Here is a 15,190-nt window from a genome sequence, read left to right as displayed (position 1 = left end):
CCACATACAATATGCAACATGAATTATGGGAACAAGTAGTGCTGTTGCTGATAACATTTTATAAACACAATGAGAATGTGAATCCATTGTGTAAATCTCTCAGATCATGATGTTCAACTAATGACATTTAATATCATAGTTTACTGATAAGTAACAAAATCACAAGAGTAATAAATGAGAAAGGTACCGAGGAATTCAAAAAAATCCTTACAAACTGTAAACCAGCATAACACAGCTGGTACAAATGTAAATAAAACGTATTCTGTAAGATGTTCAAAAGCTACTTTAAAAATTGTGTAAGAAGATTAGCACTTTGAGTCCTAAGCTCGAGCATAGCTCATGTGACAAGCATGCTGTGAGTGTCCCATGACTGAGCTTCTCTTCCACTATTTGTACTGTATTCACTGTTTTCACACCTGCCCCCTCCCCCCACGACAAGTTGGCTGTATGGCGCTGTCATCATGTGGATTTTTCTGAAACTATTCCAACTTCCTGAAGGACAATCCTCGCCTGATCAAAACTACTGAACTGACTCATTTGTGTGGGTCTCTCATTATGCTAGAAGTGTATTTTTTGATAAATCTGTTGAAGTTTTTGAGCTGCGCAGAGGTAGAGAAGCTACTGAATGGTGAACCATTTGAAGAATCTGTTTGGCAAAGGGGATGTTTTTGAAAGAGAATACAGTAACTTTGCTTCTGAATTAGACTCAGGTCCAAAAACATCATTATTTCAATATTACTGTCCCACTATTCTACATTACTTTGGTTGATAAGTCTACTACATAAGTTATTAGGATGGATCACATTAGACAAGCAACCATTATTGTCTGAATAGAAGAAAGTGAATGTGTGGCAGGAGTGGGTGACAGCAACAGTCCTTTTGATTTATTTTTTTTTCCCAATTTTCTTCCCTGAATCAATAATAAAGCACATTGGGGCAGAAACTAACAAGTATATATTTTGTTCCAGAAAATATGAAATAATTAGGGTAAAAGCTGTCATTCAGCAAATTTTCTTCTTCAATTAGGGGAGGAGTTTGGCAAGAAAGGAAGTCATACTGTTACATTCCAAAATGTGTGTAGCAATAGACTCCTAGGAAGGCATTTTGCTGATAGAATTCCTTCCACAGAAAAGAAAGTGCATCCCACAAGTGTGTGTAAGGTCTGCAAAGAAAATACACAACTATCCAATGGAAAGTCTCCAAGAAGAGATACAGTATGTTGGTACTCTGACTAAAGCTCCCCTGTACATGCCAATGTGTTTCAAACTGTATGAAATAATGGCAAATTATGGTTAATTAAAGTAATGTGAATCCAAGCAGAATTTTTTTTCCAAATAAACATGTGCCAAAATTTAAATAAAATTTCTGTGCTATATCTGTAGTAAATGTGCTTTACTTTGTAGCTTAATTAAAGAAGAACTTTTCTACCTCCAATAAACATAGCCATATTTGTAAATAAAGTTATAACAATGAAATGGTAAGTACTTAAAGAGATACAGAAAGTACCTGGGATTCTGTGACAAGCATGCTGCAAAGAATGCAGGACTCAAAGTATTAAATGCTCCTAGATCTTATATGACAAATTCCACTGATGATGAAAGGATATTATAAAATGCTGTGCAATCAATGCTCCTAGATCTTACATGACAAATTACACTGATGATGAAAGGATATTATAAAATGCTGTGCAGTCATTGGAGCATCATAATGTATGTATTTTCAACAACAAGTAAGCTCCACCAGCAACAACTTAATGATATTTTGGAAATAGCAACAAAATGAGACAGGTAAAGCAAATGTGACATGACGAGCTGACGTAGCATTTTTCAAGCAGAAGGTAGACACTGTAATCAAACAAGTAGAATTCCTATTAGAGACAGCAGATAATTCATTATCAAATAACTCATTTATATTGAAAACACAGAGTACGTGGATACAGATGAAAAAAATCAAGCTGCTAAAAGAAGAAAATGTATGGCTATATCACACAGATGCTTAAGGTCAAGTACTAAGATAAAATTTTCACCCTGAACATCAATGCGAAGACAGCACTCGAAGAAAACATTAGAAACCACATTCAGATTACACTAAAACATTACAGGTCCAAATCCCTATTCTAACCATACCAAATTTGGACACTAATACCACAGTCAAATCTGAAAATTTATGTGCAAAAGAAACAATTGTAGAAAGGGACCAGGGACCAGAGACAGAGAGAGAGAGAGAGAGAGAGAGAGAGAGAGAGGATACTTCCAAGGAAGATCGTCGGAAAGAAAAAAGTGACAGCTGATGCGTTTACACAACACTTGTGATAAAACAAGCAATGATTTAGAAATAATTTAGAAGTAAATAAGGTACAACTCATTGGGAGCCAAGACTGAAAACTATGCTAAAACACACACACACACACACACACACACACACACACACACACACGCTACATGGCTACAATGTGTTAGATGGATGCTCTGTGCCAGGTTGACAACTGTGACCTGGTGGCTGGCTGATTAGGCGCACAGTGAGTTCTGCAGTCAAAGCAGTCTCGAATGGTGCTACAGAGTGCTGCACAAGTCCTGCACAACAATGTTGGCTGGAGGCTGGTAATGCATGGGCATCATAAGGGAGAGAAGGAAAACAGGGAAAGATATGGATGAACAATAAGAGAGATGTAATGCAGATGCAAAATATGATACAATAAAAAGGACTGATGATATGAGGTTTAGAACAAAGGGGAGTCACTTGCTCTTACTGTATCACAATTATATAGAAACTTTAAAAAAAATTTGAACCACAATAAAGAATACTGGCTTTCAAGGATACATTAAGAGAATGAAATTCGAAAGAGTTGTAAAAAACTACTGACTTACCAGCAAAACAAACAGACACAAGTCCAATGGGGGAAAGGAGATCATAATCAAGATTTAGGGAAATGCAGAATCAGTAAAAAAAAAAGAGGTTCAGACCAAAAATAGTGAGTGCGGTAGATGCATCCTATGAGAAACAATAAGAAAAGAAAGAGTATCCTACAAAGAAAGGTGTCTAACAGAGAGTCATACAATGAAGGAACACTGAGTAAAAAGGAAAGAACTTAGGAACTGAAGGTAATTACGTAATGACAACCCACAGTGTCCTTTTTAACCAGATACTTTAGGATTGAATCATTACTTAGTGAAAGGCCATGGAGGAATCTGCACACACCTGCTGTCCGTGTTCTTTTAAGTTTTAGAAAGAGATGAAAATCAGATTGACCACATCGGGACTGTATGGAGAAAAATCAATGACGATGAACCCAGGCAATGGATTGTTGCAGATTTCGCAGCACTTGTGTGCAGTTTGGCACTGTCATGCTGAAGGAGAGGGTGGTCCATATGTGTATGAAATCTTCAAATTCAAAACTTGATTACAGCACACTGTTTCTCATGCACCGAGGAGTATGAGGAGATTAGTAATTAATGTCCCATCAACAACAATATTACTAGAGATACAGCCCAAGCACGGATTAGGGAAGGATGAGAAAGGTAAATGGCTGTGCCCTTTTGAAGGAGCCATCCTGTCATTTGCCTTAAGCAATTTAGGGAAATCATGGAAGACCAAAATCAGGACGGCCGGACACCGGTTTGAACTGTTGTCCTCTGGAATGCGAATACAGTATGCTAACCACTGTGCTACACAGCTTGATTCATCCACCAACAAAGTTACATTCTACAACTTATGTTATACACTAAAATTTGGAGCCCTCTAGTGGCATAGGGCTGCAAATAAATATGTAGACATGAAGAATAAATATGTAGAATGTTAACCGAAAAAATCAGAAATTCATCGAATTTACATTCTAACTGTCTGATATCCTAAAAGATGAGGGACAGTAAATGTACAGAGAAAGTGTTGAGCAGTAAACAGGTATATAAACAAGGTGTTGAACAATGTACTTCAGCATTAACAAACAACAACCCACCCCCCACCCCAGCCTGCCGACTGATTTGAGAAGTAAATTCCTAAATGTGACACACAGTTAGTTGGTGATATAAACTGTTTCCTTACAAAACAAGTGTGTTTGTGAAGAAATACTTGACACAACACTACAATACAATATCATCTATTTTGTCTGGTTAGAGGCACATAATAAACACGACAGGCCTAGGAACTATTGCTGAGCAGATTAAGAACACATCTGCACCTTCAGATGTCACTAGTTCTGATACATTTTGTTGCCTAACAGTTTTCATGTTTTCAGTTGATATCCCTCACTGAATCAAGGCCAGGTATCTTCTGTTCACAAATATTGCTAGCAACTGAAGTATAATTTTAACAACTGTTAAGGTAGAAAACTACATCACAAATTTTTGTATTTCACATGAACTTTTTTTTAGACATTACACAGCCACAAAAAGTGCATCACTCTCAAGGGTAAGGTCATTTTATTGATAAGTGATGTGACATGTAGGAGTGTATGACAACAAATTCAAACCAAATGAAACATACATGTCACAGAAAAGGGTGCCCAAACAGCCACATCAGTACACAGTGTACTCCTTTCTGGCAGCAACATGGGATAGTATTCTTGGATGGGAATGATCTTAAAGGTGCCCAACGGCTTTCTGCAACAGACTGCCTTAAGCAGCTTGTGCCCTTTGTTGTGATTCAGCAATGGTACTTGCAGGCCATTGAGAACAGGTAAGTTCCTTCTTTATCATGCTCCATACATGATTAGCTGGTGAGAGATCTGGTTACTGTACAACATGAAGAGTATGTTGCACAGTAGCAGCAGCCATATGTGGACTTGCACAGTACTGCTGAAAATTCTCATCACCTTCCCGTCAAAGAAATTACAGTACCATGGAGATAACAGCCTGTGCAATGTAGTGGGCAGTGGTTACTTTACTCTGCAGAAATACAAAATGTGACTGTGTTTTGTAACTGCCAGCCCCCTACAAAATGAAGCCAGCGATGGGACCTGTGTGTCATCAGCAAATACACTCTGGAATAGGTAGCTCACCAGGTCTATGCCACACCCATGTACGTCCATCACTTGCATACAAATAAAAACAGCTCTCCTCACTCAGGACATTCCAGTCTCCAGTTAACTCTTTCACAACACCGGATTAGCCATTCTTGGCAGTGGCATGATGTCAACAGTAGCCCTAGCCAGAGACACATGTGATCTTAATCCTGCTGCAAGAAAATGGTTGCCTGTGGTCCTTGATCACACAGCAGGTGCATGTGCCCGGATTTTGTCCTTGGATGACATTTAGCTGGCCACTGCTTCTCACAAAATGTGTTGTTATTGATATATGTCTGTACTACAAGGACGTTCAGAACCTGATCTGCAGGATGCCACCAATAATTTGTGTCCAACATGTGCTTCAATACATCTATCTGGCATCTTGCAGGTCCACAATGAGACCACACTTAAATGGCTGGAGCTGTTCCAAAGGAGTACATACTCACTGGTGGGGCATGGTTGTACCATAGAATGAATGTTCCAAACACTGATCACCTCTAAACTCAGCACAGTTACCGCCTGCAGAGTCAAAACAGGTGGTGCACAGACATGTCTCCTGAGTCCCATCTGATCATTGACATCTGTGATGAATGACTAATACTACAAACTCTCACAGTATGCACATTTTATACCCTTGTGTCACTGAACACTGTACGTGACAGTATTTCATCCCCCCCCCCCCCCCCCCCCCCCCAAAGTCAGTGTACTTAATCAATAATACACTTCAATAGTCACTAAAACAACAATCAAACGTCATACTGCGTCTGTCTGTCAAACCGGGTACATTTACATTACCCAGCCACAGTAGTTACACAAACATGTATATCAACTAGACCCATATACATAGTGTTAAGGAGTCAACACCTACCTCCACCACTGCGGTATACACGAAAACTTTCTGTTGCAGGCAGAGGTGTTGCAGGTAAAAGTGGTGCGTCACTTGTAGAGGATGCAGCACCCACTCCCAGCAGCAGGCCAGACACTGAAGATGCAATGTCTGAACGGTTGCTACTGGATGGCTGTTGATTATTCTGCTGCTGCTGGCTGCCAATGGACGAGGATGTGCTAGCAGGTGTCATCACGGCTGGTGCACTGTTGCTCCCTGAAGGACCACCAGAAGTACAAGGCAATGCATGTTTTCGAGGACGTCCCACCCTCCTCTTTGCAGGTACTGGAGCTGGGGTATTAGAGCTGTCACTCCCACTCCTGCAACAATAATACTGTCAATACTGATGTGAACAATTATGTTACAGAAAATATATTCTTGTGTGTTAAGCCATGCTGAAAATTCTTTTCTCGTGCACAATATTGTAATGACTGGCCACATTATAAGATAATGCTTTTCTTCTCTTTGCATTGCATATGCTGTATTGCATATATGTAGGTGAGGTATTTGAAGTATGATGCCAGGATGTGAGAGAAATATGCTAGCAACTGTGTCACCTGAGCATAGCTCATAAAATGAATAAGGATAACATTGAATCTTTTGAGTCAGTCAGTGAGGCACAATCAAAATGATTCAATTGACAGTGCACTGCCTATAAAACATAGGCATCTGTGTTTGAGCTCTTGCCTGGAAAGTAATTTTAACATTACATTACCAATGTAACATATACTCTGCAAGAGTACATGGATTTCTCAAGAACAACACTGAGGGTGCGGAGATGCCAAATTCCTTGCCACATCCATTCTCCTCGCAGCTACAAGGCCCACTAGGAACCCTGTCTGTCTGTAACCTGGAGAGCAAGAAGAGTTCTTGTTGTGGAAAGTGGTCTTCTCTGAGAGACACCACAACTGCTGTACAAGCACACTAAGTTTCTTACCAATCTATCAGTGAAGTTCAGTGTGTAGTGATACATGTTGCATCTGTTTGTTAGTAATTGTTGCCTAACTTTAGATTAGCTACTGTCTTCAGTTTAGATTTATGTAAATCTCTGCTGACTTGATAGCTCCACTGATTTTATGCACAAATTGTTCTCATTTCATGTCAGTAAATGCTGTGCACTCCTGTGTCCAGTAACAAAATCTATGGATTTATCAGTGGCAATAAGGAAACAAAACCACTTGTGCTAACATTGGTTTCCAATCCATTACCATCATGGAGAAGTTTTGGCAGTTGTGGAAATGACAACTGGATGGCCAGCAAGTGGCAAATAGGATAACAACAACAACAGTTCTAGTAACAGCTTAAAGGACAATGTGCACAACAACAGATCCTCGAACAATTAATGAAGAAGGCTGGAATGTTCCAACAGCTGCAGCCTTTCCTGCTGGACAAGGAAGAATGGGATTGTTCCCATCATCAATTGCTGCTGCATTTAAAAGCATGTAAGGTTGTGATGCTGCTCCACAGCACACATGCCATCTATCTACTAACCCAAAAACCACGTCACTCCTTAGCCACTAATCCATCCTGAAACTTTATCTTTCTGAAATTTGTACTATTTCGTATCTTTCTGAAATTTGTACTATTTCATCACATTACTGCGAAGAAAAATGTAAGTTTAAAATTTTTTCAATAAATACAAGCACAAAAATCATACTTATGCTGCCTGGTTGGCAGAACTTAATGTGTTGCCTTGTAAATATAATTCCAAGTGTGAAAATACACACTCACTCATCAGATCTACTGTAATGTTTTTCTCCAGACTCTGAGCTGTTTAGAAGTGGTGCAGCCAGACAAATCTAGAATTAATTAGGTTCTTAGGATAGCAAAAGTACATGAGGTCTTCAGGGTAGCAAGAAATTTGTACCTTGAACAGGAATGGCCTTCATGAAAATCAGTCTCCATTCTTGTAAGTATTCATGAGACTGGAAGTCAGGCACTTCTAGCCAACAATGGTCAACTTTGGTAAAATCTTTTCTGGAGAAACTTGCAAGGTTAGGGGTTAAGCAACTCCACATAACTGTTGGATTCAGAAACTAAAACTTGAAAATGACATGCACAAAAACCCTGTTAGCTCATCATCAACAGATTCCACCCTCACATCAATGGCAGGTGACCTCTACTATAGTGTAATAATGAATTAGTCATGAACCACATTCTCAATGCACACTCCAGGAAACACGATGTTCATATCGTAGACTACGGTTCTGTTGAATGCAACAAACCAGCATCACACTGGTCATAAACATATACTTTATACCATGACCTGAGAGCTGGTTAAAGTAGCCAGTGATCAAATTTTTTTGTGATACACATGTCAGAAGCAAATGGTGGTAAGGAACACAACAGACAAGTGGATTGCCTTGAGAGAACAAATGGGAAAAGCAGAAGGAGGACAAACAGGATGTGGCAGAAATCCTTGGCTAACACACGAGATGTTAAATCTAATTGAGGAAAGGAGAAAATATGAAAATGCAGGAAATCTAGAAGCCAAAAGGGAGTAAAAGATGTTTAAAAATTGACAGTGACAGGAAGGGAAAACTGGTAAAGTAGAAGTAGCTAGACAACAAATGCAAGGCTGAAGAAGCATGCACGACTATATAATAGAGAGGTGCTGACTACAGGTAAATTGAAAAGACCTTTGGAGGAGGAGGAGGAGGAGGAGAGAAGATGCTGTATGGATACTAAGAGCTCAGATGGAAAGACCATACCAAGCAAAGAACAGAGGGCTTAAAGGTGGAAGGAATACACAGAAGGTCCATATAAGGAAAATAAATTTGAATACAATATTACAGAAAGGGAAGCAGAAGTAAATGAGGATGAGATGTGAGATACGACACTGCGAGAAAAATTGGACAGAGTTCAGAAAGACCCAAGTCGAAACAAGTCACCCCCAAAGAAGGCGATGTTCCCTCAGAATTACTGAAATTATTGGGAGAGCTAGTCATGACAAAACTATTTCACTTTGTATTCAAAATATATCAGTCAGGCAAAATGCCCTCAGATTTAAATATGAATGTAATAATTCCTTTGCCAAAGAAGGCAACTGCTGACAGGTGTGAATATTATCAAACTGTAACCATAACAAGTCATGCTTCCAAAATACTGTCATGAATTATTTACAGAGTAATGGAAAAGCTGGTAGACACTGATCTTATGGAAGATCAGTTTGAATTTCAGATAAATGTAGGAACTAGCAAGGCTATAATGATGCTACAATTAATTTTAGAACATAGATTGAAGAAAGGCAAACCTGAGTTTATAGCAGTTGCAAATTGAGAGAAAGCTTTTGACAATGCTACTGTCTACAAGGAATATACTCTTTGAAATTCCGAAGGAAGCACAGTTAAAATACAGAAAGCAAAAAGACATTTGCGACTTGTAATGAAATCAGACTGCAATTATAAAAGTCAAAAAGTGGGAAAGGGAAACAGTAGTTGAGGACGGGTGAGACAGGGTTGTAGCCTCTCCCTGACATTATTCAACCTGTACACTGAGCAAGCAGTAAATGGAACAAAGTAGAAATTTTGAAAGGGGAATTAATGTTCAGGGACAAGGAGGAATACAAACTCTGCAGTTTGCTGATGACACTGTAATTATCTCAGAAACTACACAACACTTGCAAGAGCAGCTGAACAGAAATGAGGGCCATGGAATGTAGTCAAATCACATCAGGTGATGCTGAAAGATTTAGATAAAGAAATGAGACACTAAGAGTAGTCGATGGGTTTTGCTATTTGGGCAGCACAATAGATGACATTGCCTGAAGTAGAGAGGATATAAAATTGTAGACTGGCAATAACAACAAAAGGTTCCTGAAAAAAGAAGGAAGAAACAATGATTAGTGGTTAACGTCTCATTGGCAACAAGGTCATTAAAGATGGAACACATGCTTGGTTTAATGAAGGATGAGGAAGGAACTGGCCATATCCTTTCTGAGAAACAATCTAGGCATTTTAAATATAGGGAAATGACGGAAATTGTAAATCTGGATGGTCAGATGGAGAACTGAATTGTTGTCTCTCGAAATGCGAGTCCAGTGTGCTAGCCAATGTGCTACCTTCCACTGTTTTTCTAAAAGAGAGAATTTGTTAACATAAAATACCAATTTAAGTGTTAGGAGTCATTTCTGAAAGTGTCGGTATGAAGGGCAGTCTTCTATGGAAGTGAAATGTTAATGGCTGTCTGGGAAATGTGGTAATAAAGATGAATATTGAAAATTAGATGGGTATATGGAATAAATCAAGAGAAGTGGGGAAAAAAGAAATCTGTAATACAACTTGACTCAAAGAAGGCACAGTATTACAACACAGTAATTGTCAATTTGATAATGGAACTGTGAGGGGAGGGGGGTGTTGTTGTTGTTGTTGCTGGTTGGTTGATTTGTGGGTTGGGACAAAACAGTGGGTCATCTGTTCCATCAGATTAGGGAAGGAAGTCGGCTGTGCCCTTTCAAAGGAACCATCCCAGTATTTCCTAAAGCGATTTAGATAAATCACGGAAAAGTTACCAGGATGGCTGGACACAGGTTTGAACCGTCATCCTCCCAAAGGTGAGTCCTGTGTTCTAACCACCATGCCACCTCACTCAGGGGGGGGAATTGAGGAGGGGGATGAAGGGGGTGTAAGTAAAAACTGTAGGAAGAGACCAAGGCTTAAACACAGTACGCAGGTTCAAGTTGATGTAAACTGCAGCAGTTATGCAGAGATGAAGAGCCTTGCACAGGATTAACAAGCATGGAGATCTGCACCGAACATGTCTTCAGACAGAAGACCACCACCACCACAACAGCAACAACCAAGAACAACTACTATAGGACATTCCTTGTTGTGTAAACTACTTAAAAGTTTCTATCACAGCTCGCCTGTGGACAGGTGCAGGTTACCCTGCCGATGGATCAACTGCACTGCATTCATGCCTTGTTTTGCCATGTGCGAGAGCTGTTTGGCCAGCTCTAATTGGACACTCGGCTGAGGCATTCGGTCATATAGGTTATGGCATGGTTGCCTGATGGCCCATACTTGTGCTGTCTGTTCACCACTGCCCACATGCTTGTGGCTGCCCAAGTAAGGGCAGTTGAGCTGACAGCCCGACTTCAATGATATCACTATTAATTGTATAACTAATGAAGAATACCTCTTAATCTTCAGAAATTAATCCTGACATTATGAACCAAAAGTGTGAATTCTTCAAACCCGACATGGAATGTCCTGGCCACAGAAACGTGGAAGGAATTACTTGGCTACCTCTCTCTATAAATACCAGGAAATAAAATAAAGTATCTTTGGCAGAAAGGTAAAAAGTTTGAGTGGACGACAGAATGTCAGCAAACTTTTGAGAAACTCATACTTTACCTACTACAAGCTCACATCTGACCCCAAATGAAAGTTGTTACTAACAATAGATGCCTCCAAAGATGGAAAGGCTAACGTTCTATTGCGTAAGACTCCACATGCATCTGAACAGCCTGTCACATTTGCTTCCAAATCACTGACCTCAACTCAAATTAATCCCAACCAGATTGACAGAGGAGCACTTATTCATTTTTAGTATCAGAAGTTCCAATCCTCTCTCTATGCTATGAAGGTCCATCATATACCAGATTATCAATCACTACTTGCTTCACCTGGTTGTATAAACAAGCTTCCTGATAAAACAGCATTGGGCACAATTCCTCAGCCATTATCAGTGCTCAATTTACTACTGTCAAACAGCCCAATATGCAAATGTGGATTCCCTCTAGAGATTACTCCAATCATTGGGGTATCACGAGAATGAAGGTGCTTACCCAACACCATGTCTAATGGTCTGGTGTCTCAGTAGAGATTGAGAGACATGCACAGCAGAACCAGCTGCACCACCACAGGACTTCTTTCCATGACTGCCTCCACAACACTAATAGCAGTCCGTCCACATCAGTTAATCACACTACCCACATGTGATGCAAACAAACAGTAGCATGTCAAGTAGCTACCCTATCAGAATCTCACAGAATGTTTCTGCCACTGAAGGTGCCCCACATACCATATATCAGATGATGGTTTGCAATTTGTGTCTGGTCTGTTTCAGGACTGCTGCAAAAAAACAGCATCTCGCACCTTACCACAGGACCATTCCACCTAGCATGCAAATATTTAAAATGCACATGAAAAAAGCAGTGTCATCTCTCAACAAAGAGGACATAATAACCTGCTTCTTGCCATCTTACAGAACAATTTCAGTCAAAGGAAAGTTACTGAAGGAGTTTCTCTGTGACTAGCACCATTACACGGTAATGGATTTGATGTACCAGCAGTACATACTTTACTGGTGCCCCCATTACAGCTGCAGAACAGAGGTCTGAACTCATCATTCACCACTGCTGAGAAACTTCCCTTGCTACTGGCCACACTTCTACCAAGGAGTGGAATGTTTATGGCCATACTGGCCATTTTGGGGGTTGTGGAGGGAGGATTCTTGAAGCCTGTTAAATGCTGTAAAATGGTAGTTCACAGGATTTCTGGCAAGAAGCATCTAGCCAGAGACGCATGCCACAGTGGATCATTTATTGATACCACTGATATAAAATCGGCTGATCCTATGTTATGAAAGAGACTGATTTTGGCAGAACCATCAAACAGAACCAGCTGTTCACAGCTGGATCAGAAGTTTCTAACTTCAATCACAGCACTACTAGGACAATGGAGTGTTGCAACAGTGTACAAGTGCTGGACTTTCAATTGAACTGTTTATCTGAGTGCTATCGATGAACTTTGTGATTACAGACTAGAATGGAAACTTTTCTGGACCATTTTCTTGCTGCCCAGATCACTCCAGTAACTTTTCATTTCTTTGTCAATAAGTGCTTCATGTTGCTATGTTTACCAAGGGAATCTATGGTTTTATTAATGGTTGTGGCACTATATTTTGAAATACCTGTTGGAAACTACTGTAGGAAATAATCCAAAGATGAATCTCAATAATCCAAGGGCACCTGGTAAATACTGTCAGAGAGAAAATCAACATTACAATCTCCACAAACAATTATTCTCCTGCTATGGCTGCATAACCTTATTAAAACCATCTACATGCTTTGTGAAGGTCAAGACCGGCAAACTGTCCTATCATTAGCTTACATATTTCCTGATATATGATTGTAGCACAGTACTGAAAAAGCAGTTATCAGTATTCATTAGCCTGAAGAGGGCGGGACCTATCTCCATTTTCTATATGTATAGTCATGCGTGCTTTCCTCTTATTGGTTAAACAGTAATATGGTATTAGCTCCTACTGTAGTGTCTCTGAATAACATTTTGATAAGAACAACACACCTGCTGACATATCACCTGCCCTTCCATCTTCTTGTATGGACACTGGAAGTTCATCTTACTCACTCGTAAGATTTCTGAAATTTTCATGAGTGTTCTTTAAGACTCAGTTTTCTTCAGGATACAGTTATTTACTGAGGTAGTTAGTTCCTTGTTCCACAGAACATTTGCATGATAAATTGTAATGATGTGGAATGATTCATTTTACAGTATGTAGCTGTGCAAGTAACCTCTTACCATAAACAGTAATATGCAAACCTTGCTGCATATGATGATGCTGCAAAGTGCAGGATGATTAGCCAACCTCACCCCTTTTGAATGAGTCTAAAGATCTGCATTAAAAGTATCACAGAACATTTGATCCTGGGCCTATTGTACAGCACAAAGATTGATACAATCTTCACAATGATGTTAAGAGGGAAGGTAGGTTAGAGGTTAGCTTTTAACACCCCATTGAGGATGAGGTCATTGTAGATTCTGCACAATCTAGGATTAGAGAAGAATGCAGAAGGAAATCAGCCACACCCTTTCAAAGGAATCATTCTGGCATTTGCCTTAAGTGATTTAATGTGATAATGGAATCCCTAAATCTGTATGGCCAGGCAGGGATTTGAACTGCAGTCCCAATATCTTGCCACTATGTCACCTCATTTAGTGCTACTGCGAAAAGCATTCTCTGCAGTGCTCCTAATCTAATGCTTAACCGTGAAAGGGCATGCTGAAAAGTAATGCCCCCGAATTTTTTATGAGAAAACTCTTAAAGCTTTTTATATAAAACAAACATTATTAACATTCTACATCTTTATTATTCATGCCTGTATATTTGGAGCCCTCTTCCACTAGAGGAGTCCAAATTGTAGTATGTAACATTGCAGTATGTAATGTAACTATGTCAGTGCTTGTGTAACAGCATGTTGTAATCAAGTTTGGAATTATACGAGTTCGTCCGCACATGGAGCACTCTCTCCTTCAGCATGACAATGCCAGAATACACATAAGAACTGTGACATCTGCAACAATCTGATGTTTTCTGCTCACTGTCATCAATCATCCTCCAGACAGTCTGAACATCTTCCTCCTCCTCCTCCTCCTTCTTCTTCTTCTTCGGTAGTGCTAGAGCCCTTGGCTTCAACAATCTTTCTCCACATTTCTTAGTTGTTTGCTGCTCTTTTCCACCCCAAGACTCCCATACTGGTGAGATCCACTATCATCAATTCATCTTCTTTTAAGTCTCCATTTTCGCCTAGCTGAATGGATCACACCTTTCAAAATTTTCTTTGGAATTCTATCCTCTACTATTCTCTCCACATGTACTAGCTGTTGTATTCACTGTGATTTCACAAATTTTACTATGTCCCTACCTTGCATTAACACTTCTCATTTGACATTGTAGCGTATTTTACAGCTTTCTTCATCCCTTATGCACCATAGGTTTTGTGTCGTACTTTCCGCTCAAAGGTTCTTAGTGCATTTTTGTCATGTTCTGTCAACATCTGTACCTCTGACTGACCCATATGTGTAACTGGGCGGCCCCATCCAATTTTCATCTGTTTCCAAAATTTAAAGAACACCTTAAAGACTTCACTTTGATAGTGATAAAGCGGTGCAAGCATATGTGAGGTTGCAGCTCCATCAACAAAGTCCGACATTCTACCGTGATGGTAGCACCAAACTGGTCTCTTGTTGGGAGAAACATGTTCGTAACCAGGGTGACTTACGTTGAGAAATAAATACGTGGGCATGACGTATAAAGATGTACAATGTTAATACTGTTTGTGTTATTTGAAAAGCTGTAAGAGTTTTCACTTACAAAATTTGGAGTCATTCCTTTTCGGGACGCCCTTGTATAATTGAGGCTGGAGTACACTTTGTAGTGTACACAACCTACTGAATCATAGGTAACATTACTGAGCTCTGCAATTGGTTTGAAAATACCAGTTACAAAAGCTCTGTACCAGTTCTAATGTTCCCTTTGAATGTCTAGTACCTAGTAAT

The 15,190-nt window shown here is 39.7% G+C and overlaps 1 protein-coding gene across 2 annotated transcripts in view; it reads right to left on the bottom strand.

Moving 5' to 3' along the window:
* LOC124711221 (peregrin) overlaps positions 1-15,190 on the bottom strand; it is a 256,431-nt gene that overhangs the window by 45,460 nt on the left and 195,781 nt on the right. For both annotated transcript variants that reach the window (XM_047241178.1, XM_047241180.1), the window contains exon 18: positions 5,871-6,208. In XM_047241178.1, the coding sequence (XP_047097134.1) occupies positions 5,871-6,208 (338 nt within the window). The remainder of the gene's footprint in view (positions 1-5,870; positions 6,209-15,190) is intronic.

This window comes from Schistocerca piceifrons, chromosome 8 (assembly GCF_021461385.2).
Source record: "Schistocerca piceifrons isolate TAMUIC-IGC-003096 chromosome 8, iqSchPice1.1, whole genome shotgun sequence".
Lineage (NCBI taxonomy): Eukaryota > Metazoa > Arthropoda > Insecta > Orthoptera > Acrididae > Schistocerca > Schistocerca piceifrons.
The sequence above is the reverse complement of the archived record's forward strand: the minus strand, read 5'-3'. Positions and strand labels throughout refer to the sequence as shown.